Consider the following 27010-nt stretch of genomic DNA (forward strand, 5'->3'; position numbering starts at 1 on the left):
ATGGGGTGTATTGAGGTGGCAGGGCCGGGCTCGAACTTTGTGGCCCGTATTCTACTGAAAATTAACCATTGAGGCTTTTGTTTAAACAAAAATATCGGGTATAACAAAGGAGGTTATATATTCAGAGTTCTAGGTTTTTTTTGTGAAACGTGAAGTTAGACCCAGGGTCAGGTTTAACTGAATAAGAAGAATACGTACTGTTAGGTTTTATGTATTTTGACATAACAATTCCCTGAAAATGTCTAATTCCATGAACAAAATGATTTGAAGTTGTTTATATATTCTATCCCACCATACCCTTCTCATCCCACAGAAGCCCGACAGGTCTTCGATGCCCTTGTCGTCTTCCACTTCGGAGTCACGCCAAGAGAGATGTCCCTTCTCTTCTTCTGCCATGTTCTTAACAGTGTCGGAGGTTGGAAGGTGCTCTTCGGAGAGAATCAAGAGTTCCCCGTATCAAGGCAACTCAAAATCAAGGCAAGCTTATCAGTCTGGAATATCAATAGGGGCCGATTATTGAGGGGTCCATAAAGGGGTGGGGTTGAGAGGAGAGAGACAGGTGGAAAGAGAGAGCGAGAGGGAGAGAGAAGAGAGGGAAGAGAGGGAAGAGAGAAAAGAGAGGGAAGAGAGAGAGAGAGAGAGAGAGATAGCGAGAGAGGGAGAGAGAGAGAGAGAGAGAGAGAGAGAGAGAGAGAGAGAGAGAGAGAGGTATGGCATGTAAGACCCTTTTCAAAATTTCTATCCGACAAAAGGTTTAATGTAAATTTGCCAATTTGACTTTTAATCCCTCCCCCTTATAATAGAATAACATTTATTAAAACATGGTGTAACAAATAATAATGTGCTCCCATTCAAAAGAATTCGGAGGGGCAATATTATCATCTACTTTGAGTTATTGGAACGTGAGGTACGGTAATAGATCAACTTTTTCTCTCTCATAATTGTGGTAATTCAATTACCTGTTAAACGAATGTCGTCATTGACTGGTATCGATGCTGTAAGCTACAAGACAATGACACATCAACATGATAATCAAATTAAAAGGATAGTAATTATCGATGTGCATACATAATGAATAAAGAATATACGGTGACGAAATGAAGTAAGATCAAAGCACAATACACTTTCATTTTGTCGTGTACTTTTGCACTTTTCATACAGAGACATTAAGCACATATTCTAAGTTGTGGTGAAATCGATTCTCCGTACAATGATATATGAATACCTTGCTGGTAGGCATTCAATAATCATCCAGTAATGTTGAACATGTTGCAATTTATGTACTTTACCTTTTTATATTAACTTATTTAACGGCTATCTTTGAATTCTTTTAAGAAGATGCTTAAACGCTTTTATAAAGTTGGGCGGGTTCTTTCTATCAAACGCAATAAATTTGTTGCATTACTAGATAAATGGAGACATATGCAGCTGATGTAACAATATTTGTTTTACTGATATGTCACAACATGTACTTTGTTCAAATCTATTGTTTTGTCTTATTCATTTTTTCCTCTCATAATTATATTTTCTTCTTTGTTAAAGGGAGGAGCTCAGCAGGTCTGTGAAAACCTGGCCACCGAGATCGACCGCGCCAACATCCGGCTGAACGACCCAGTCACGATCATCGACCAGACTGATGACGAGCTCGTCAACATCACTACCGACAGTGGATGTCGATACAGGGCCAAGAGGGTCATCATGGCCACCTCAGTGGACAACTCAGGTACGAGTCGACGTGTTGTGGTACAGTGGGTCATTCACTTGACTCTAAATCTAAGGGTTAAGGGTTCGAATCCCAGCACGGCACCACCGTCATTTGACAGGACTGGAATCCATATTTGCCCCTCTCCACCAGGTTTAAATGGATATAACTGGCAATTAAATCAAAATATTGAAACAATATCGTGTGGTATATGGTATAATGTAAAGGTTCACGTCAACAGTACACCCGAGTGAATCGCTAACACTTGTAAAATTCTTCTAATGTAGCGGATTTAATGAAATGAAACATTTAGCAAAATGGAATAGTATTTATAAAACATAGTTTACTTCACCAAACATCTGTTGAGCCTATGATACACAAGTCACTTATGAATTCACTTTGGATTTATATTATTATATTCAAACCTTCAATTTTATTCAATGATTATGGTTGCAGAGCACGTCTATTATTTTTTGTTGTCAAAAATCTTTACTTTTTCTATAATTTGCAGTTCGTATCCAGCATAAACCTAGCTTTCCACCGAAGAGATCTCGTATGACGAAATTGATGCCGGCTGGACATTGTATCAAATATGTCGTCACATACGAAAATGTACGTATTTTTATGGACATTAGAAATCTAGCGCAATTGACCCGACATTGACTCATGCGATAAGTATTGTTCCGGGCTTTATTTCGTTGAAGGAAGAGGGACAGGGTTAAGGTTGCACTAGGGTTTTAGATTAGTTTAAGGCGCGATGGCTCAGTGGTAGAGCAGTGGTCTCGTAACCGGGAGGTTCCGGGTTCGAAACCAATTCAATGCACTCGTGCCCTTTGGTATATAATGCAGTGACCCCTCATTACCAAGTCCTTTGGAGAGGACTTAAAGCCGTCGGACCCTTGGTTGCTTACTTACAAGCATAATGATGCTTTATTATCAGTCAGGTAAAACAATCATCAAACATCAAAGGTTAGGTTTAGGATTATGATTAAGATTAGGTGTTGGGTCTAGTGTTGACGTTAGGAATTCGTTTAGTGTAGAAAATCGAAGCAATTGTCACACGAGCGTATAACCATTGCCCATGTTCTTTGAGATGTAGCAAATCGTGTGCATGCAGATATTGAAAGTAATTCAGTTCTTTTGTAGCAGACATCAAAGGTTAGGTTTAGGGTTAGCTTTAGGATTATGATTAAGATTAGGTGTTGGGTCTAGTGTTGACGTTAGGAATTCGGTTAGTGTAGAAAATCGAAGCAATTGTCACACGAGCGTATAACCATTGCCCATGTTCTTTGAGATGTAGCAAATCGTGTGCATGCAGATATTGAAAGTAATTCAGTTCTTTTGTAGCAGTAAATACAATTAATTGATATGTTTGACCACGATTGGCAAAAAACAACCGAGATTATGTCAAATTGACATGTTTATCTCTTTAATAACAATCTTTTTTAAAGTAATTATAGGGAGGCGTATTGGCACAGTGGGATACACCGGGGGATACAGCATACAGCAGTGTTTATTTTTACCCTGGAGGTCTGGGCTTAAAATCAAATCGATGCCCTGGATGAGGCCAACGTAGTAGGTCCTGGGTTGCTTTAATATTCACAAGAATATACTTCGCACAATTGCAAAGACTTTCAAGAACAAAAAGCAGTGGCATGTTCAAAAGCCCTCCCCAAACGTAATAACATGTTCGAACCATACAGTGGCACATTACGTAAACCGACCATTACTTGATATTAAATTGACTCTGTAAATTAATTAACCAATTGTTTTATTTAGGCATTCTGGAGAAAGGATGGGATGAGCGGTCACGTGATCAAGTTGACGGACGAGGAGCAGGCCTTCGACAACAATGACGACCTCATGACGTACGAGTACGTGTTCGACGCCTGCTCCTGCAACAGGAATCCGAACGTGACAGCGCCCGAGAACCCCGCATTGATGGGGATGATCTTTTCCGAGTCGTTGAGACAACTCACGGTAAGTTATACCACATGCTCTAGCAACAACTGCTCACTGCAACTCTAGACTAAGCACTAAAACTATCCCTAACCCTATCACTAAATCTAACCTAAAACCCATTCGCCCATTTTCGTAATGTAATCAAATTTTGCATATGCCTTTGTAAAGCTCCTTGATACGAATTATTTCATTTACCTGTTGCGAAGTATATCTCGATAGTCAGAATTCATACTGCATACATAAGTTGTTGCTCGGCAGGACAAACATTATGGCTTGTTCTACCTAACAACATGTAATATATGCAATTAACATTCGATCTTTTGAAATAAAAGTATTCGTAAGGTGAATGAAATAATTCTTATCGGGGCAGTATAAATGTGGTTACATTACGAAAATGGCCTATTGCAAACCCTAATCCTATAACTATGACGAAATGAACCCCGGAGCAATCAGTAAAAAAACGTGATTTTTACCTTGTTGGGGGGTTGCCTCCCCCCCCCCCCCCCCATGGCGCTCAAAGGGTGGGGGGTGCATTTTTTTTATTTTCTGAGGACCAAAAAAAAAAAAAATGTGCTCACTACCCCCCTAGTTTAAGCAGGCTGCCATTACGGCGCTCTAGCATTTTAAAATACCCATTTACATCACCTGGGTTGAGTGTGGCCAATGTAGATCAATGTCTTGCCAAAGGACATTAGTGCCGCGGCGGGACTCGGACCGCGGACCTTGTGATCGACAGTCCGGTGACGTATCCACTCTACCACAACGCCTATACAACACTGTAGATATAGGGTAGGAAGAAGGGCGAATCTAGACCGTCTTGAATAGGAATTTGGGTGTCCTACTCATTTGAGCAGAAGAAATTATCAACGAAATTCGTCAATATTTACTATTGTCAGCAACCTATAGCCGAAAGAAAAGCAGTACTTAGTTTAAAATAAAACTAACAAAGATATTTGATGAATAGTGATAAGCAGGTATTATAAGGGGGAAATGAAGGCTTATCTTTGATTGTGACATCGAAAAAGTGACAAGCATGAAAGGATTTATATGGTTTATCGGGAAAAATGAATTGAAACAAAATTGTCTCGTGCCTAATGAGCTTATCATCATGACAATATTCAATTAACAATATTTTCATGATTTCGTTTCTTCGTTTAACAGAAGGTGGAAAGAAAGAAAATATTGCTGAAGAAGCTGGCTGAGATCTATGGAGACGAAGCTCTCAAGACCATCGATTATGCAGAAATGGTGAGGACATTGATATGAAAATACAATCAACAATAGCGAGCTGCCAACATTTTAGTAGCTAGTGCTTAATAATTGAGAATTTTGTGAGAGAGAGACCATATTTTATTGCTAAAAAATACAACGGAAATACACAAAAGCTGGATCTTCAGAATAAAACAAAATATCCTCTTCCATTTTATTTGCGACATGTCTACTGAAAATCAATACTAAAATGACGTTTGGACACAATTATTAACGAACGTATAAATTGAATAGATAGCAGACAACATCTATTAAACGAAAATAATACCAAAGACACATTTCGCATGTCAGATACAGATTCTTCCCGACCTATAATATGGCATTTCATAACGCTTGAATTCAAGAATTATTGAACAAATATATCGTTTAATCCACAAGGTGTGGCGCACATTTTCCTTGCGCAGCATTTCATATTTGCGTCACAAAAGGCATACTTGCATGTCAGTTCAAACCGCAAAACTTATCAATGAGTGAATCACTCAGTCAAGTAATCCGTCAATCAATCAATAGATCATTCTGTCAATGAAGTAATCAGATAAATAATCAATCAAGCAATCAAGCAACTAATCAATAAATAAATCAATCAACTACATGTAACTCAGCAATCAATAATGATCAATCAGCAAATCTATCAGTAATTCAATCAATCAATCGAGCAATCATTAAAGTAATCATGCGATGTTAATGTTTTCATCATGATATTTGTCTTCGTCTTTTGTTTCATTCTTTGAAGGACTGGGGTTTGGATCGGTACACAAATGGCTACCCATTCAGTTCAATGATGCCCGGTGCAATGGTCTACCATGCTAAAGGAATCAAGAAACCGCATGGAAGGTAATATTTTGTTTATAATTTGACAAAACATTAACTGAAGAACCATCGAGCACGGTACCAAATACATCAAGGCAGAGGGATGTGGTGGTTCGAACCTCCCCCCTTCCGTTAGTCAAAATGTTGTCAGCACCCCTATTTAGAATGTTCTAACGAAGCCCCTCCAGTCCATGGTGCTGAGATAAATTCCTTACTACCTCCACAGTTGTATACTTGAATTCAATATTACTTGATAGATGACTGGATCAGGGAGGGTGGGGGGGGGGGGGTAATTAAAGAAGCCGCCCTCAGATAAAAATTTCCTTTTGTGTATACGCTATTAAGCACATCTCAACTGCTTGGTTCAAAAGGCCAAAACCAACACTATTCGTAACCATTTTAATTTGAATAATTTATGAATAATTTTTTCTACGGTAGAAAGGATGTTTTCAATGTGTAAATTTCTGTTCTCCGGGGTAAGCCCGTGGAAACTGAAACCAACAGCTTTACTTTTTTTTCGTACTCCTCGTCCTTCCCTGCTTTATATTTGTAACATTTTAATGTTAATAAACTGATATTTTTTCTTTTCAGAATTCATTGGTGTGGGGCTGAGATGTCATCTTCATGGTATGGATACATGGAGGGCTCTGTTAAGTCGGGAAAACGAGTAGCGAGCGAAGTCAGGAAAGCACTCAACACCAAAATAACCGCAGAAAAGCAAACACAACAGCCAGTGGAAATTGATTGATCCCTTTCCAACGAGGATATGAATTACATCGATTGGATTTCAACTTTACTCAGTCTTGTGTATTTTGTTTGCAAAATGCGCTTTGCAGAATACTACATAAAGCATCGAAGAATTAAAGTAAATATGTGGGCTTCCAAAAATATTTTAACCTAAAAACATAGATGTCAGTATATTATTCTATTTCTTGGGCCTTGATCTTGCTATTGTTATACTTTTCTAACTTTCATTTTCAAATCCTGTTTTGGAGAACAGTATAGATTAACAACTGCGGATATTTGTTTAAAGGGCATATCATACTATTTAATTCGTGTAAGTACAATTTATATATTCCGGAAGAAATGCAAATACAATGAAAGTTGTTTATCATGAGGCTGAGAAATCATGGGATTAGGCCTACTGATATAATTCATAATGTTAAAGGTATTACAAAGTTTTGGTAAATTTTGAAAAATGGGTGGATAATGATTCTTTACAATTTGATATATTTGGATGCCCCTGTGGATGTATTAAATGCACTAGAAATTTTAGTCCCTAAAACACTTCTGCTTTCGAGAAAAATTGAATATAAACATTTACCGGTGCTCCCGGTAAATTTTGATAAATTTCAAATAGCTCCTACGGCCGTACAATGGTAGCTGCGACTATGGAAATCTCAGAATATGTAGTTGTGATATATAATTTCAAAACGGGAATATCTAATCGGTCGTTTAGTCAAGATACATTGTTTTATAGCTTAATTAATATCTTGACCTTGAGAGGGAGCTATACAACATAAAGTGTTTATTATTTACAATTTCATAAATGTAGAGTCGATTTCGACCTCGACAACGATCACTGAATATTGTAGGATCGCATATGCTTCCTATATGTTCATTTGAACCGAATTCATGACTCCATACCAAAACTTTGTATTACCTTTAAGGGAAAGTCATAATATGTAAAAGGACGTTTAAAACAAGGTATTTTAACCGGTGGAGGTGAAAGTTTTAAATTATGTACGTTTTATTAATCTTGTATTCATATCTTATTTTAAACTGATAAAATAAAAATTAATCCTATATATGAAGTGATAAATAAGGGCGATTTTATTCTATCATCAATTTTTTAATTGTAGTGTCAGACTTTACTGTAGTGAGGATATTTTTATGAGAGGACAATTGGAAATATATCAATGTATAAGGCAAATTTATCATATCTTTTTATATATCGATAAGTGTTTTGTACTATATATTTTGCTATCGATTTTCTCTTCATTTAGTTTCGACCAGATGGGTTGAATATTTAACTTGATATATCAGACCCGATAGCGAGTATATTTGACCTGGAAACTATAAGCGAAACATAACATCCTCGTTTTAAGCATTGCAATCATTATAAAAGGTATTAGAAATGTATGAAAATTACAACATTCTTCAAGAAAACTTCAATCTCTCCAAAATGTAAACCCCACCTTTGAGTTGAGCCTTTGTTCAAAATTTGGTTTAACAAATAAGGAAAGGAATAAAGAAAACAAAGGAAGTTTTGAATTCTTAATTTTCCTTTGTTTTTTAAATATCAGATCAGGGGTCGGATTTAATTGAATTAGTCGCATACGGACCCATGACTTCAGATGACGTAGAGTGTACAAACAGAAGTATACAAGTCATGTACGTCCGGGACAAAATGAAAATATAGGCCTAGGTGAAACAAGGAATAAGAGGAAATTGCTGGCATGTTTTCTACCTGTATATAAATATACCTATAATGTTCCTTTTCCGTTTATGGTATCTGTATGTAAAACTCTGGTCTTGTAAATAATATTTCAACTTACATTTTCTTGTGGACATATTGAATGTTTTATATTATCTGTTTCATTCCTTTCACGGGTATTTGTGCATTTAATGGTCAGCCGCTGATCTTTACAACATTAAAATGCGAAAACCATGACAATAGAGGAAATGTATACACCGATGCCATCCTCATGCAGGATGGCATGTATACACCGATGCCATCCTCAGGATGGCATCGGTGTGTACATTTCCTCTATTGTCATGGTTTTCGCTCAGGATGGCATCGGTGTAAACATTTCCTCTATTGTCATGGTTTTCGCATTTCAATGTTGTAAAGAAAGAGTAACACAATTATAGACTTCATAATCTTACATGAAATACAAAATGGAGTTTATACGTGACTGCAGTAGGAGTAGAACTAATTCTAAAGTGTAGACATATTTTACATGGTGATATTTGTTATTATTATTTTCTTAAGTTCTAGAAACATTTTATCAGCATTTACGTGTTGTTCTGTATTTTTGTTAAAACAAAGGTGTCTTTCTTGTATTACAGGTTATGGTATACATGATAAATGTTTTTAAAGGTGATATTTGGACATTTTAACATAATGATGAATCGTAATAAATTTCATACATTTTAATGATATTGAGTTTTCTCCAAGTTCGATGGCGAGGGGGTATGATCTGCTAAATTATTGATTGATTGAAGGGCTGATTGGTGATAATAATATTGATTGAGTGATTACTAGTTGATTTGGTTATTGATAGGTTGTTGATTGACGGAGTGCATGGTTGATTGATTGATAGATTAATTGACAGACTCTTAATTAGACTTACTGATATACTTCATTGATTGATTGAATGGTCGGTTAAACTAATTGATACTTTTTTCTGATTATAGTGGTAACTTCTCTGACTGACTGCTTGACTGACTTTAGTGATTGTTGATTGATTGACTGATTTGGAAGTTTATTAATAGATTAATTGAGATTTACATAAAAGTTATCTTTAAAACTCTTGTTAACGTACACTTTTAACCGTTTTAAAACACACCAAACGCGTCCTTAAAACATAAAATGCACTTGTGGAAAATTAAGTCAAGAACTTTGGGTTGCTATAACTTTACACTGAAAAAAAGTGTAAGCCATGCAGCCTCTCCTTGGCAGAAGTTGTTTTGTACTTATAAAAATAGTCGAGTTCTGTTGCAGAGGGCGCCACACAAAATAATTTGTTTGTAAGGTAATGAAAAACTGAATGTTAAATTTGAAAGAACATCTTTGTTTGATCAAAATCGGTTCAGAGACGGCTGAAATATAACGATTTCTAATACTTGTGTACCACCACAAATATTAGATATTTTGAAAAATTTGAAAAAGCCGTTGAAAACCGTTGAAAAAAACGAAATAACGCCTTTTACATCGTACTTCAGCCAATGCCGATGTTGGCTTTTTGGTTGGCATTTTCGTGTTGCTTATATTATCAGCAATCAGCCGCCTCATGTATTGTTATTTTTAATTAAATGATTAATTAACGGTCACCGTGTTTTTTTTTTAAAGTGGATCTGAATTGGTCGTATCCGGGATCGTATTGGCTACATTTCACACATTTTGGGGTCTAAAATTACCTTCATAGCAATTTTAGGTTCTAAAAGGGCACTATAAATGTCATAGATAAGAATAAGAGCAATAACCATGCACTTTGAAGGCATTTGCGGTCTGAAAACAGAACTCAACTATCCCTTTAACAAGTAAATTTCAAATGAGCCTACGTATATGAATTTGTTACATATGCAGGGAAGCAATTGCCTTCTCTCAGTGTGCACTGCATTGGGCATGGAATATATACAGATAAATGGTACAAAGTCTACAAAGATATGTTACAACAAAGACAGTAACACAGAATATATCCTTCAAAAGGAAAGATATACATGTGCGTATCATATTGCAATCCAGGCGCGGATCCAGGATTTCTTAGGGGGGGGGGGCCAAATTTGAAATTATGCGAGCCAAATATTGGTACGTTATGGTGACCAACAGTGACGTAATGCGGGGGGGGGGCGAGTTTCCCCCTCCCAGGCTTTGACGTTTCATTATATTATTAGAGAAAGAAGACGATTCGTTGTACCGTTCTCGAAAATAATTCTCGTGTGAATTTAGTTTTTCCCCTCCCGCGCGAAGCGCGGAAAATTTTACGATTTATTAAATTATTAGAGAAAGAAGACGATTCGTTGTAGAGTTCTCGACTATTAATCCTTGTCTTAATTCAGTCCCCCCCTCCCCCCTCCTGCGCGAAGCGCGGAAGCTTTGACGTTTTATTAAACTATTAAAGAAAGAAGACGATTCGTTGTACCGTTCTCGACCCTTTATCCTCGTCTGATTTCAGTTCCCCCCCCCCCCTCCTCCCGCGCGAAGCGCAGAAGCTTTTACGTTTCATTAAATCATTAGAGAAAGAAAACGATTCGTTGTACTGTTCTCGACTCTTAATCCTTGTCTAAATTCAGTCCCCCCCCCCCCTCCCCCTCCTGCGCGAAGCGCGGAAACTTTGACGATTTATTAAACAATTAAAGAAAGAAGACGATTCGTTGTACCGTTCTCGACTCTTAATCCTCGTATGAATTCAGTTCCCCCCCCCCCCTTCTGCGCGACGCGCGGAAGCTTTTACGTTTCATTAAATCATTAGATAAAGAAGACGATTCGTTGTACTGTTTTCGACTCTTAATCCTTGTCTAAATTCAGTCCCCCCCCCCCCACCTCCCCCTCCTGCGCGAAGCGCGGAAGCTTTGACGTTTTATTAAACTATTAAAGAAAGAAGACAATTCGTTTTACCGTCCTCGACTTTTTGTCCTCGTCTTATTTCAGTTCCCCCCCCCCTTTCCGCGCGAAGCGCGGTAGCTTTTACGTTTCATTAAATCATTAGAGAAAGAAGACGATTCGTTGTACCGTTCTCGACTCTTTATCCTCGTCTGATTTCAGTCCCCCCCCCCCCCTTTTCCGCGCGAAGCGCAGAAGCTTTTACGTTTCATTAAATCATTAAAGATTCGTATTACCGTTCTCGCCTCTGAATGCTCGTCTGAATTCAGTCCCACCCCCCCCCCCACCTCGCCTCCTGCGCGAGGCTTTGACGTAGTATTATTAGAGAAAGAAAACGAAGCGTTGTACCGTTCTCTATACCCTTAATCCTTGTCTGAATATCAAATATGTTCTTTGTCTGCTCCTTTTTCTTCCTACGTCCTCTTCCGATTGGGGGGACCGCCCCCAACCGCCCCCCCCCCCCCCTGGCTACGCGCCTGCGGTCAGATAAACACATCTTGATTATACTTGATACCTTGTCCGACCCCGGAAGCTCAGGGGTTTTAGGCGTTTAATTAAGGTCAGATGAGCATATTTTTGTGTATACCTTATTATTTTGTGACACTGGCAAGTCACTATTTGGCGTGGGGTCCAGGGGGCGGAGCCCCAAAAAATCAGGGGTTTTAGGTATTAAATTACCGTCAGATGATCATCTAAGGGTCCGCCGTAGGGCCCTAAATGGAATCCAGGGGGCAAAGCCCCTGGAAGCTTAGGGGTTTTAGGCATTTAATCACGGTCAGATGAGCATATTTTGATGCCTCATTATTTTGTAAACACTGGCAGTTAACTATTCTTACTTTCTTGCTCTCATTCTATTACATTTCTCTTTAAAATACTTTTTCAAGAAAAGTTCGGCCCCCCCCCCCCCCCCCCCCCCCCCCCCCCCCCCCCCCCCCTGGATCCGCGCCTGTTGCAATGATGTGCTGTGCATGCACGTGATGAGACAATTACATGGTGTAGGCCTATGCAAATGCATTGCGCAATAAATTTAGAGAATAAAAACATCAGCTGACGATGTATAGTAATGAGCTTGCATCATACCGTACGTCGCGAAACTGTTGTTAGAGAGCTGGATCCGAATTTCATCTCGAAGATGTTGATGGTAAGCATGGATTACAAAAAATGCAGATTAGTGCTTCAGACTTTTGTTAAAAATAAAAGAGTTGTAGATGCAATATGATGAATTTGAGCGTAGGCCTAGCCTAGGCCTAGGCTAAGCCGCTAAGGGTGATTTCGCGATGTGTTTGAGAGCTGCGTTGCGCTATCCCGATGTGCATGTACCGTATATGTGTTGGGTTAACTCCAGGGAGCTCCGATGACGAAGGTGATCGATGCCTTCGGCACAGGCGTCGGAGTTCCCTGGAGGTAGTGTAGGGTGAGAGAGTGCCTACGCCCCTACAGCTGCTATCGGTACTCAAGAAACAAGGGTGCCTAATCGTAAACACAATGTTTTGATATTATAACCAGATAGGCCTAGGCTATAGTACAACGACTCAACGAGTATGATATACAAGTGTATCGATCATCATCGGCCCAAATGTAACTTTTGAGTAATTCTATGGCGATAATGACGGCGGCATGAACCTCTATACTTTTCTTATCTATTACTAGACCGAATTTTCCGTCTCTTTCGTTCGTTAGCCTCTTATTGGGGTAGGGTCGGCCGGCTCTCTCTTTAGAGACGGAAACCGTCTATACACATTCCCTTGATAACGCCACGGCCATTTCAGGTCTTAGCGTTTTGCCCCCAAAATCCCCCAAAATGTAATTTTACCTCGTGTATATGATAATGTAAATTAGGCCTAGGCTATAATACATCGGTTCCACTTACTAACTTGATTGAAATAATCCGTTTAATGGTCCCTTTTGAGGAAATTATGGGTCAAAATCGACATCCATGTTGAAAATCTTGCAAGCCGTGTTAAACTCTCACTGCCGGAGTTTTTTCAAAATTGTTTTTTTTTCAAAATTGTTTGGCACATGACATTTATTTGTAATCTTGAACATTCAGTGTAAGTTTCGTTAGATTCTGTGAGAATTCATTTTCTTTTTTTACCAGAACTCAAGTTTATCTTTAAACTACACGCACTTGAACCAACCCTAAAGTGAATTTGGCTCAGGGGTCATTAGTGGCTGGCACAATAGGGATTAGCACTGTGGCACTGGGTGCATTGCATGCATGGTGGCAGCTTAAGAGTTAATGGAGAGTTTACAAAAGCTCAACGCGGACAGAGAGTCTGGTTTAAGCCAAGTCTATGTGCATTCTCAATGACACCCCAAGTGAATCAACACCCAATCAGCGAGCTTGTATGAAAGATGGTATGGAAATTTCATCGTTTAGTACATTAGGGGACGGAAAAGAAGGATGATGAATTTCAACGCGAACGGCTCTTGGATATCACATGAAATGTTTTAAAACTTGATGATGAATTGTCGAAATATATGATAAAAAGCCATTTTGTGGCTTGGTCGAGAAAAATTGTGCTAGTCGTGTACATGTAGTCCCGTCTGTACTGTACATGGTGTGGCAGGGCATTGGCATTGCATTCAGCTCCTCCGTACGCGTTCGCTGAAAGGCGAAACCGCTTTTTGTAAAGGAGGGCGGTCTGTGTGCGACGGCTGTAACCCTGAGTGATTGCTCCCGCGCTGTAGAAGGTCTGTCCGTCGCTGTAACGAGCAATGTCTTGCCAACAAAGGCTGAATTACCGATGTTTACAATTTAGATGTACATGGATTTGTTCTTGAACTTGATTCACAATTCAAATTATTGCAAGATTACATTAAACTTTGAATGGTTAATTGCATTAGGCCATTGAAAAAAATAAACATGTTTAGCGTGCCCGCCCGCTTCCTTTTTGGGGGCCTCCTATTTTTATTTTTTTTTGTGTGGATTTTTTTTTTTTTAAAGAAAAAAAACATGAAAAACATTGCTAAAATGGATCTATTTCTGATTTAGTAAAAAAAAAAAAAAAAAATGTCGGCGGTCGTCTTGAAAAATGGGAAAATGTACCGAGTGGCCATTTTGAGCGGCCATTTTGAAAGAAAGAAAGAAAAAAAAAAGGGCCTCCTCCTTCCTATTTTTCCAAAAAACAGGACGCTAAACATGTTTTTTTTTAAATTTGGCCTTAGTACATATATTTACAGCTACTGTATACATGTATGTAGGTCATGTTCATGTACATTATTGGTAACAAGAGTTATCTAGATAAGAATAAAAACATCAGTTGGTAAAATAGAATCGGCATAGTATTTACAATGATTGGGAACAAAGCCGATTTATGCAAATTCTAATCATTTTTCCCTGCTATTATATACTAGATCTTAGATAAAAGGTGGGTTACAGCTTCAAGATGGGACTATTATATATGTCCACCTGTTTCCATTTGAGAATGGCTCTCACATTCTTGAAATGGCACAATGTCTGTGACCCAACCCTTCAGCCTGATTGCCGAAAAGGTTTATTTGAATGTCCCCATTGCGACACTTCCAATAAGTTATTATTAAGTGGAAACTCGATGTGAAGGGCTCTTATAATGAGATACATGATGAAACAAGGTAAATTTTGCTGGTCCTAGCTCTCTACATTCTTCTGTTTAGTAACCTTGAAATAACAAGGTAATTTTGCTAGTCCCAGTTCTTCATATTCTTCTGTTTTTTAACCTCAATACAACAAGGTGATTTCCTGGTCATAATGAGTCTCCGCTGTATAGGATTTCTGGACAGTGTAGCATTCAAATCTGCTATTCTTGCCTTTCACACAAGCAAAAATTTGGACTTTGATTCTGACCTTTTTTTCTTTTGTGTGAATGGGTCCAGTGTCCATCTCCATTTAAAGACCATCTCCCTTTTGTTCTTGTCTCTCTTGAGCAGGCTATTAATATAGTTTCCACCAGATTGTTATTGATTCTGTCTACATGTAGATCAGTCATACGATTTAGGTATACCAGGGTGACAGCCAACTGTGTATCATCAATATTGTTTGGCCTTCCTAACTTCAAATCAGTAATTTCATAATCCAAACAAACTTGATGATAAGGTTAGATTGCAAATTTGCACAGTTGTAAATAACTTTATATCAGCCCAAACATTTAGCTGCGTTTACACTGCAAGCAACACTACCCATAAACACGATGAAAAACCCAAATAGAATAAGCAACCTCTGGAATGTAGTGTTTGAAATACTGTCCGAAACTCTACCAATTTCTGCAGTGTAAATGCTTGCGTTCAAAACACTGTTGAACTGTTCCAGTATTTGGTCACGTACATGTACCTCTCCTTGTGGTGTATGTGTACAACTCAAACAAAAAGTTTTTATGGGTTTCTCCAGTATTGTAAATGAATGTAACGGCCGTAGTAATTACAAAACCAATGGTTTTATAAATTGGTTTTTGTGCAATGTAAATGGGCCTACTACTATTCCCTGTTTAATTTAGTATCACCTCAGGCTCCCTTGTTTACCTAACTGATAACATGCCTTGTAAAATATAGTGTGCTGTATGGAGGCGTTGAGGGCAGCCTGATAGACAACTTTCAAAATGACTTTTGCATTAATTAAACACAGTTCATCGCCTCAGATATAATTATAGACGGGTCCACGTGTAGCATCACCAGTCCAGAACTGCAGCTGATTTGAGCCTTGTTGAAGCGTAATTTGGAGGGATGCAGAAAATAAGGTTTTAAATTGCATTTATGCAATACTGAAAGGGAAAATATTTTCTATTACTTTATATTTGTGTTCTACGTTCATTCAGCTTTCCATTGATATAAATTTGTATTTTCATATAGGGTCTTTAAAGGTATTACAAAGTTTTGGGAAATTTTGAAAAATGGGTGGATAGTGATTCTTTACAATTTTGATATATTTGGATGCCCCTGTGGATGTATTAAAAACACCATAAATTTTAGCCCCTAAAACATTTGTGCTTTCGAGTAAAATTGAATATAAAGATTTACCAGTGCTCCCGGTAAATTTTGATAAATTTCAAATAGCTCCTATGGCCGTACAATGGTAGCTGCGACCATGAAAATCTCAGAGTATGTAGTTGTGATATATAATTTCCGAACGAGAATAGCTAATCGGTCGATTTTAGTCAATAGACATTGTTTATAGCTTAATTAATATCTTGACCTTGAGAGGGAGCTATTCAACATAAAGTGTTTATTATTTACAATTCCATAATTTTTGAGTCGATTTCGACCGTGACAAAGATCACTGAATATTGCAGGATCGTATATACTTCCAATATGTTCATTTGAACCAAATTCATGACCCCATACCAAACTTTGTATTACCTTTAAGGTTGGTTCTACGCCTAAACTACATGTTATGACTTATGAATTCCCCCAACAAATTAAAGTTTTCTGCACCTGCCAATTTGTTTTTCCCCTCATATTTTATTGAATTATGCACAATTAAAACTGGGAAATTGAAAACACTAAGCCCTGATGCTAAGTGTTTGAAAGAAAAATAAGAAAAAAATTGTTCATTTATGATAGATCTGTTGAGACATTGGTGGTATTTAAAAAGTTGCGCTTTTTTCCCCATTATAATTGTATTTTTTCGTTTAGCTTTACAGGGCCAATAGCTCTCCAATCTTGTGCACTTTTCTCATCAACTGGGTTAGTTAGGTACCATTATCATCTTCTAGATATTTTGTTCTTGGTTAAAGTTTATCTGTACTAGTTTATAAGAGGGATTAGACCGCCCGGCAAGGTCACTGGACAGATGGTTATCTCATCAACTCAGCCCTTAATTAACATAAGAAAAAGAGGATCATGGGGGACTAATGGTCACCGATTAGCATCGTTTTCTATATAGAGGGAGTAAGTAGCTACAAGTAGGACAGTGTGGCTTTAACAAGTTAACATGCCTTTAGCATTCTGACAAAAAATTAAACAGCAAAATATGTATTTAAATCTTTTTCTATTTTTCTCTTTCTTTCACTTTTAGATTGAGCTGCAGTCTCTTAGTGATCTATTAAAAACTAGTTGATTGAAAAATTCTGCAGATCTGACTTCAGGCTACATGAATTTATGTGAGTACTGTACATATGGCTGCATTGATGAAAACACTTACAGTATATCTCATCTTAAAGGGCAAATACAACCTATTTGCAAGTTCACTTGAATAAATAGAGAAAAGGTGTACAGTACCGTATAGCAAAAGTTAAGAAACAAAAATTCCATGAAATAGGGATATGTATCACATAGGCTGTGTACAAATTAGCATGCTAATGATGTCATCCCCTGACTGCTGTATTTAGTTTATGAAATTTCAAGGTTATTTCTTTTCTTTTTTTGTTTTGGACACACCTCTATATATGTATTTCTTTATATTGCAATAAAATCATATTACAGTAATGGTGATTTTGCACATATTCCATGAGATTCAAGCCATGTTTTACATTCCCAGAGTAGATCAATGATATATTTTTGTTACGTACAAGACTGATAGAGCAAAGTGAGGGGATGACATCAACCCATTATTTTGAATACATGTGTTGATCATGAAAGATATTTTTGCTGTGTTGCTTATCAGCTTATGCTCTTTCAGTAGACAACTTGTTATATGTAGGCAATTTTAAGTGTATCAATCACCTAAAAATAATTTTATACCGTTAAAATATGAATCAACCTAAAAAAACTGTACCAGTTTCAAAAGGAAGAAGAAGAGGAATAGGTTAAAGATAAACCTGATATCACTATGTGCATGGAACCTTTGTTTGACTTGGGTTTGATTGGCAGGTGCATACGGGTGCGTCGACTAGTCTACATACACAAGTTGCTTTCTTGACTATCATGAGTGGATTTATACTTGCATTTATCTCCTCATACAGTTAGTATTTGCATCTCATGCTTTCAAGACAGTACAGCTACTTAAAGGGATTGTTTAACAATGTTAAATTTGAGATGCACGGCCCTACGTGTTATCAGTGTATGTGATATGGTGTTATATTGAAACCCTCAAAAGATTGCACTTCAAAATGATCAAGAAGTGCCTCAAAAAAGTAAAAACCTTTGAGTGACCAGTTTTACCATACTTGTTTTTCCCAATAGACTGTAGTGTTATGAAAATCGTTTGGTAAACACAAAATTTGATTTTGATTTTCAATCATAAATATCTTGATAATCAGACAGGCTTGTAAAATTTATGGGGTTCCTGACTGACCTAAAGGTTTATAATTATCATTGCAGCATGAGCTTAATCAAGGATTTGTTTAAAGGATCTAAGACAAAGTTACCCTTTAAAACTCCAGCAGAGCAGGATAATGTTGGTGATTGGTACCTGGTAAATTAGCCCTCTGTTGACATTTCATGCAGTGCTTGTGATCATGTTGTGCTGCTCATTTTACAGTAAATCTCCACTGGTACAGTGTACTTGTATACATCCTGTTACTTTCTTTTAAAACTAAACAATATTCTATTATCTTTGTCCCTTTTCTTTAGGTCACTGTAAGCATGATCAACCTTGCATGAAAAACAACCGTCAGTCTCTGATGAGATCCAGATTGCTTCCTGCATTGGCTGGGAAAGGTCATAATTGAGGTAGGTACTGCATGCAGTATTCACACACAGAAGAAGGGAAGTAAGCATTAGACGTGTTACCTGTGTCTGGTCAAATTTAATTTACATTAAAGGTACTATGTCCCATTTGCAGGCCAAAAAAATAAAAGGTTAAATTCTAACAGCATTTGAAAGACAATACTTATTTAGAACTACCCTCAAGACAAAAGGGTTTGAAAAAGGCTTTTTGTGGGAAAATAACGACTATTAATTGTCTAATCAACATAATTGATTTCAATCACCTAAGTAATAGTCTTGATTTTCAGACCCTTGTACAGAATGTTTATACGTTTTGTACTGCACAAAGATTCAATCAGTTTAATTTTGGCCATTACAAGTAGTGGGTTATTGATGTAGACAAATACTCATGTACCCGGTACAGCTCATTTTTTGTCTGTTATTACCAAATAAAAAAAGATGTCAGTCAGTCACTCAATAGTGTCTGACAGGGAAGTCTAGAAAGTAAATGGGTTTCCTTGCATAATTTGAATACTAGGACACTGCTAACGTTCAAATTTCACAGATAGGACATACATGACATATTCATAATTCCTGCAAAGTTCTACAGAATTTGATGTTGGCTGCAAATGGGACATAGCATCTTTAAACTGCCTGGTGGCTATTTGCAAACCGCAAGATCTATAATGATCCAAGACAAATAAAAGAGAACAGGAAGCAGAAAAATCATGTGGCCAGTATAATAGATGAACTTCTCCTTTAAATAGACAACGTTGAGTTCACAAAGCCTTTTTTCAATGCCAAATGACAAAAATCAGTGACAGATCTGCTGATAATTAATCGAAGCAAGGCTTTCACTAGCTTATACTGTCATTTATCATGATGACAAGTTTTGTGAAATGGGGGCCCTGGTAATGCAAAAAAGTTGTGAAAGAAACTGTCTGGAAGCAATTTGGCAAAGTTGATTATGTACCGGTAGTACAAGAGTACTAAGGTGAACACTAAAATCTCAGAATCATTGTGATAAGAACTTTACTCAGTCTTGATGCAAAGCACTGCACACTGAGAAATGGGTATATGGGACTACACACAAACACGGCATGATTATGTGCGGGTAAGCCTTAAATCCGATAACCGGTTTATTAATATACATGTAAATATCTGTAAAGCGCTTTGATAAGGCCTTCGGTCCTGCAAAGCACTATATAAGAAATAGTTATTATTATTATTTATTCTAAACGTTTCAGCTTTTGCTTATCATAATTTTGATTGAGAAGGCAGTTGAAGAACAATCATTTACAAGAAACATTATGACTGTCTTTCAAACTGATAAAAAAAAAGAATGAGAAATAAGGAATTCTTCACAAATTATTATTTATGTTTACCAGAAGACAACCATGCCTTATAACTCTTTATACATGTATGTAACACAACTAATCTCCCTGTGCCACATTGTATAATAAAAGAAAAAGAATATAACAACAAAAAGAATGAGAGAGTTCACAATTTATTGGAATGGATTATTGGGAATGAATGAATTCAGTAGTCATTGGGTTAAAAGTGATACTACCATGGGGTAACATTGTAATGCCTCAATCACCTACAGTATATATGTGCACCATGAAAAATAAAAAGTATCAAATACACTGTATAAATAAGTTTTTATTTTTAATGTTTTTCTTTTCCTTGCAGCTGGAAAGTTGTTGTCTGGACAGTGTGTATTATTCTGGAGGATGTCAGCGAGGATAGATTGCCAAAGCAACTACAGGACAGTGACCAGCCGTAAGGCGAGCTTATACCCTGCCAGGGGCACAACTGTATTGTTTCCTCCAATTCAAAGAGTGGATTTAATAATTGATGGATTCTTGGGTGATACACATTCCCCCAAGACCCAAACTTTGAATTTTTATAGCTTATTCTTTTACAGATGAATAGAGGAAAAGAAATGAGGATAGTGTCTGAAGCTCTCAGTTATCAGTTATCAATTATCTATTAATAAATAAAACTACTGGTATGCATAGCATGGCTGGCAACATACTATGTTCTATAACGACAATAATTGATAAGTATTATCATATTTGGTTGAATATGTAAGAAATGATTCAGGGTATGTGGTTAAGATGCTGAAATGTAATATTACTTGGAGATTTTTCGCTTTAAATTGAACAATACACTGTACATTTCAGAGCCTTTGCGGACCTGAATGTTTATTTATGCAGTGTATATTTTTCTAATAGATGTTGTGAATGAAGTATCTACTTCTTATTAGATCATTAAAAAATAGCATATATATTTGTGTGTGAACGAATACAAGGATATTGAAAGGTTGTCTTCCTATATCTTGCAAATTCTCAAGATCAGTCTCAGCAGTAGGCAAAGAGTGTATTCTTTCCGAATACCTGTTTGGGGCATTCTATATTCTACTGGTGAAATTTGATATCGATCATAATGACCGAGCACGAGGAGTCTGGTAATGGGACAAACTGTCGGGAAAGACATCACCATGATGGCACCACACCTAGGCTTCTGGCGCCTGATAATCAGGGGGATGAAATGTACTTAGGCGAAAATGAAGAAGATGTTGGTATGATCTCGTTTAAGAGCTCCATGAGGGATGATCTGGATCATGTACCTTGTGGTAAATTAAGGCAATTCTGGGCTCTTCACAAAGGGCTACTCCTGGCGCTTCTGTCCTGTTTTGCTCAAGCATGTGGCTCCATAGGAGTTAAGATGCTCGCAGGCAAAATCCCTCCAACAGAGATTGCTTCGATTCGTCTCCTAAGCTACTTTGTCTTTTGTAATATAAGCATGGTTTACTTCAAAATTTCTCTGAGGGTGACTAAGAAGCAGCTTCCTTGGCTGCTCCTCAGAGTCACCTGCGGAACCACTGCAATGTGCCTCCTTTTTTATGCCTACCAGAACATCCCTATAGGGGATACCAGTGCTATTATCTTCAGCAGTCCCATCTTCACAGGAATCTTTGCCTGGATACTCCTTGGAGAGAAGTTCACCCTTGTGGATATGGCCTTAGCACTGCTAACACTTGTTGGCATTGTCTTGATCGCTCGTCCATCCTTCCTCTTTGGAAACTTTGCAGAGCCCTCTGGAGATGGAAACACTCTGCTGGGTATTATTGCAGCATTGGTTGGTGCCATTTTCGCGTCAATGGTCTTTGTGCTCATCAGAAAACTTGGAGGAATCAGCGTGCACCCACTTACCCAGATCTGGTTCTTTGGTCTGATAGGTTTTATCCTGACAACCATGTTGACTGCAGTTCTAGGAATCTGGGTTGTTCCCAGATGCGGCAGGGATCGCTTTGTCCTCATCGTTGTTGGTGTCCTAGGCTTTGTTGCACAGATCCTCATGACATATGCATTCAAATTAGAAAAGGCAACTTATGTGGCAGTCATGAAGAGTAACAATGTCATCCTGTCCTTCTTGTTTGAATTTGCTATCTTTGGAACTGTCCCATTTTGGCTGTCAATCATAGGAGCTCTACTGGTCATGAGTAGCTCTCTTGGTATTACAGTAAAGAAATGGAAGGCATCCAAATCTAAGAAAGACAAGGAGGATGAGGACATTAGGAATGTAGACCAGGAATCAGATAATGAAGATGAAAATTGATATCATGGTTCACTGATTTTGTTTCAAGTTTTGAATTATTTTCTTGTTTACTATGAATTTCAAGATCATTTAAACCCTGTTCTTGTGACTTATAATAGTTGTGGCCTATTCATCAATCACAAATCATCAAATGCTCATATTTTATATTGGTTGAAGATAGAATACAGAGTTTAGACAGGATCTAGAGCCATGAGCTGAATGGGGGAAAAGTCATGTAATTGTAATGGATTCGAGTATTCCTTCTATTTAATTGACTTGACTTTTGTATTTGAATAGATAGGTGATAGATAACAATCTTATCAGCGAACAAATGTGATTGGCCTGTACGGGACCCGCTTTATCTCAAGAACCACTTGAGACATGTTCATTTCATTTCATTTCATTTATTTTCCATTAAAATTCAAAGTAAAATACATAACAATTTAACAGCAAAATCGGAAGGACCCCAAGAAAAGCAAAGCTTGTGAGAATGGGGCCCTGTACAAAAATAAACATACAAGCAAATTATTATAACAAATATTGTAAAACTTATCAAAACAAACATACACTCACCCTCATTCATTCACATGCACACAAACACTCCAACACACACCAAAGGCAGAACATTGTACAGAAAAATCTACTCAGTGCACATCATTTGTTTAAACAAGAACTGTTTACATGAATATTTAAACTTTGTTAGGGTTGAACTACTTTTTAAATTATAAGGTGAGGAATTCCAATCATGTATACCCTGGAATCTTAAAGGGGAAGTCCACCCTGAAATTAAGTTAGTTTTAATAGGAGTAGAAAAATGAGAGAAACAAGTCAGTGAAAGTTTGAGCAAATTCCGATTAAAAATAAGGAAGTTAGGATTTTTGAAGTTGTGATCAATCAAACACAAATTGGCAACTCTATGACGTATCATGCGAGCTCAACTTCCATTTGCTCAGTACTAAAAAAATCTAAAATTTTCATTTTCCCTCAAGAAAAATTTCAACCATACATGCACCCTAAATATAATAATTGCAAATATGTTTCTATACTCCCCCTGCAAGGAACAAATATATATTCCGTCATCAATAACTAAGAATACATGATTTTATGGAATATTATGCACAAAGCAAATGAAGGAGAGCTTGTATAATAAGTCACAGAGTTGCCAATTTGTATTTGATTGATTACAACTTTGAATAATTCATAACTTTCTTATTTTCATTCAGAATTTGCTCAAACTTTCACTCACCTGATTTTCTTATTATTCTGCCTCTATCGAAACAAACTTATTTTGGGGGTGGACTTTCCCTTTAAAGTTTGTTGGGTCAAAGAAGTACTTCAAACTTGATGATAGAACATGTTTGAATCACCATCGGAAGACAATAAAAGCATATACTGTGAATGTATCTGGCATTATATAAAAGTACACCTGTATATGAATATATTTTTGTCTATATATCTAAACACATTTATCAAATTGTTATATCAGTTCTATTTTTGTGGGATTACATTTCTTCGCTGTAGAGGTGTTGTATGTTGAGGAGTTTGTATGAAATATATGTAAAAATAATATTGTGCCTTATTCAGGGATAGATGTTGCGCCAAACATTTGTGTGTGTTGGTATGTTGTTTTATTCAAAGTTAGGGATACAGTTGACAAAGCTATGTCATGTCAGGAAGTTTTAAATGGCTGAATTAGTCAATATTTCTTCTGTTTGGGAACCTTGTATTTTTCTTTTATTGTTATACAGTCATGTACCAGAAAATATTATAATGGTCAATTTGACATGGACTTTGTTGAAAAGTTAAAAATTGCTTATGTGACATGAATTACAATGATTTTGAATCTCGCAAAATTATGCCAATTTAAGATCATGAATGCTTAATTTCCTTAATTTCTAAACTCAGTATTATATTTCATTTCATTTATTTATTCATTTCTTAATGCATAATCCATACATTACAACATTTGTGAATAGATATATTAAGTTTCCTCCTCATACAATCAAAGTGAAAATTAATGATATATACTTGAATGTTTCTGACTCCGTGAAATTTCTTGGAGTTTTATTGGACAATCAACTTACTTTTCAAAACCATCGTATGTACATACTAAGAAAGATATCTAAAAATATCGGAATTATCTGTAAATTGCGTTCTATTCTACCCAAAAAACATTTATTCATGCTATATACTTCACTTATACTTCCTTTTATCCATTATTGTAACATTACTTGGGCCAACGTTGGGAAAAGCAAATTAGAACCATTTCATAAACTGCAGAAAAAAGCCTTAAGCATTTGTACAAAGTCACCTTATTTAGCGCCATCTCGCCCCCTCTTTTTTGAATTAAAAACACTTAATATTTATCATATATATGAATTTAAAGTCGCAGTACTGATGTATTATGTCAAGCATAAAATGGCCCCAGCCAATATAATTAATTTGTTTAACTTTAATAATGATTTTCATCAATATTACACACGTTCAGCTTCCCAATTTCACCTTCCATTAACTTCTAATAAGCAAATGTATAATTCTTTTAAACATGTAGGACCTAAGATTTTTAATAATTTAAATACAATCATTCGTCCATGTTCAACAGCCTCCTCCTTCAAAGCCTTACTTAAAAGTCACTTAATTTATAAATATACTTCTTGATTTCCATATATCTTTTTCATAAGTTTACCTCATATATGTACACTGTACATGTAATCTCTCTTTCTCCTTCCCTTCTCTTGGGTGAGTGTGTGTGTTTGTGTATGTGTGTTGGATGTGTCTACTTGTGATTATTATTAATGTTTTACTTATAATTTGTTAATTTTGTCAAAGGGGCACCAGTCCACAAGATCCTGATCTTTTTTGGCTGCCCCTAACGATATGTTAATTTTACACATGTATATGATTATGTCAATATGTTTTATTGCATTGTACTATTTTCTTTTATATCGTTGAATAAAGATGAATTGAAATTGAATTGAATTGAATTGAAAATTGAATGAATATAAACATATTTGAAAGAGATCTGGCCAGGGCTCCAAGATGAGCGAGACTTGATACCTTGAGAGCCCAGGCTCGCAATAAGGTATACATGTACAAGCCAAAAAAAGATCATTTCTGGTGATGCCCTTTTTAAGCGAGTATACTTCATCCAAAATATTTTGGTTTTGAATCAAAAGTTAGTGGCCCAAACTGCAAAATACGGGCAATTGAAATATGGGCAACTAAAATGAAATTACCAAATTGTCTAATTTATTCGTTGTTGGTGTAACAACTTGCAATATAGATTTTAACTAATTAGCCAAAGATTTTGACTTGTGTGGAAAAAGATTTTGATGCCCTTATATGCTGTTTATTTTATTTTCCTAAAGTGTTTTTTTTTCTTCCTAACTTGATTTATTGCAGGAATTGTTACGGTTGAACAGTAGGCCATTTTCGTAATGTAATCAAATTTAAAGCCTCGTTACACGTTATTCCATTCACCCGTTACGAGTGCATGTCATTGTATTTCAATAGTCCGAATGCGAAAATGTGAATCACAGAGGCGTTATATCGTAATGTGATATGCGCTGTATATTAATAATATTGAGGCAATTCAAAGCGAAATTGACAATGGTCTGTTTTATACGGAAACCTAGGAAATGTATCTTGCTCTATGTCGTCAGAATATTTGCATAGCAATTTGCAGTCTTTTTTTCAGCATGTTCACCCTGTTGATTTTTCTGTAGGACCTTGATGTGTGAAACTTGGCACCAAATCTGCGTGGAAATGGACTTTATCAGTATTTGATATCAAAGGCATGAGTACTATTTTGTATGAGTACTCGATTGCAATTTTAAAAGGAATAAATCAGATTGATTATATAGACATATTAATTTGTTTTCCCATGAATTCATTCTTTATAGAGCTGTTAAGTGATAAAGATTTTGCTGTCAGAGCTGTTCAGACAAAATGGCCCGAATTCACAAAGGAGGTTTATCGACAAATGATTTGGGCCATTAAGTCTTCCCAGATTACATAGATCAACTTCAAGATCATGTTTCAACTGGTTAGGCCAAATAACAAAAAATGTAAGTGTTTCTCATCCCCGCCCGCCTCCTTTTTATTAAAAAAAAAAACTATTTACTATTCAGAGAAGGAAAAAGCCCCCCCCCCCCCCCCAAGCCTGTGATATACACTTTTTTTAATAATAATAATAATAATAATAATAATAATAATAATAATAATAATAATAATAATAATAATAATAATAATAATAATAATCCGCTTTTATATAGCGTTTAATACAATGTCTCTAAGCTTCTAAAGTGTTACCAATCATATCTTTTGTCATACATTGCGTCAGTATAGACACATAGCCCAATATCTGTGGATAAATAGGCTTGGCCAGCTATAATTAGCATTGCAGCCATCTTGGAAGAAGAAATTGCAAAATAGAGATAGAGAGAGAGAGAGAGAGAGAGAGAAGGGGGAAGACAGGCAGACGGAGATAGACTAAAGACATGTACATAATAAGAGGGGGTCATGGAGCGTTAAAGAGTGAGAGGGGAACTTAAAAGTGGCTTTTTATTTTATTTATTTATTTCGGTTTTAAAAGACATATAAACATACATGATTCAAAGGACCAAAACTGATCATGTTTAAAAGTAATACAATAAAGTTATAGATACAGTAAACATACAACAGTGAGCCAAACAGACATGCAAACAAATAGTATATTTACAGCTCAATAAAATCTATCAGGGCCGCAGCTCAACAGCGCCCGCTAACAGGTGAAT

General features: G+C 36.7%; 2 protein-coding genes across 4 annotated transcripts in view; both read left to right on the forward strand.

Moving 5' to 3' along the window:
* Positions 1–6927, forward strand: part of LOC583484 (probable flavin-containing monoamine oxidase A) — a 28842-nt gene extending 21915 nt beyond the window's left edge. For both annotated transcript variants that reach the window (XM_783391.5, XM_003726114.3), the window contains exons 6-12: positions 314–477; positions 1543–1723; positions 2214–2314; positions 3482–3682; positions 4826–4912; positions 5667–5767; positions 6335–6927. In XM_783391.5, the coding sequence (XP_788484.1) occupies positions 314–477; positions 1543–1723; positions 2214–2314; positions 3482–3682; positions 4826–4912; positions 5667–5767; positions 6335–6491 (992 nt within the window). In that variant the 3' untranslated portion in view covers positions 6492–6927. The remainder of the gene's footprint in view (positions 1–313; positions 478–1542; positions 1724–2213; positions 2315–3481; positions 3683–4825; positions 4913–5666; positions 5768–6334) is intronic.
* A 5142-nt stretch (positions 6928–12069) lies between these two features.
* Positions 12070–23001, forward strand: LOC582680 (solute carrier family 35 member G1). 2 transcript variants are annotated; one of them, XM_030997510.1, is made up of 4 exons: positions 12070–12213; positions 17062–17146; positions 18558–18656; positions 20325–23001. In XM_030997510.1, the coding sequence occupies exon 4, from the start codon at positions 21081–21083 to the stop codon at positions 22254–22256; it is 1176 nt and encodes a 391-aa protein (XP_030853370.1). In that variant the 5' UTR covers positions 12070–12213; positions 17062–17146; positions 18558–18656; positions 20325–21080; the 3' UTR covers positions 22257–23001. The 2 variants fall into 2 exon arrangements, with proteins under 2 accessions (XP_030853370.1, XP_030853371.1); XM_030997511.1 differs by lacking the exon at positions 17062–17146.
* The last annotated feature ends 4009 nt before the right edge of the window (positions 23002–27010 follow it).

The sequence above is a fragment of the Strongylocentrotus purpuratus genome, unplaced genomic scaffold (genome assembly GCF_000002235.5).
Source record: "Strongylocentrotus purpuratus isolate Spur 01 unplaced genomic scaffold, Spur_5.0 spur5_scaffold_4, whole genome shotgun sequence".
Classification (NCBI taxonomy): Eukaryota; Metazoa; Echinodermata; class Echinoidea; order Camarodonta; family Strongylocentrotidae; genus Strongylocentrotus; species Strongylocentrotus purpuratus.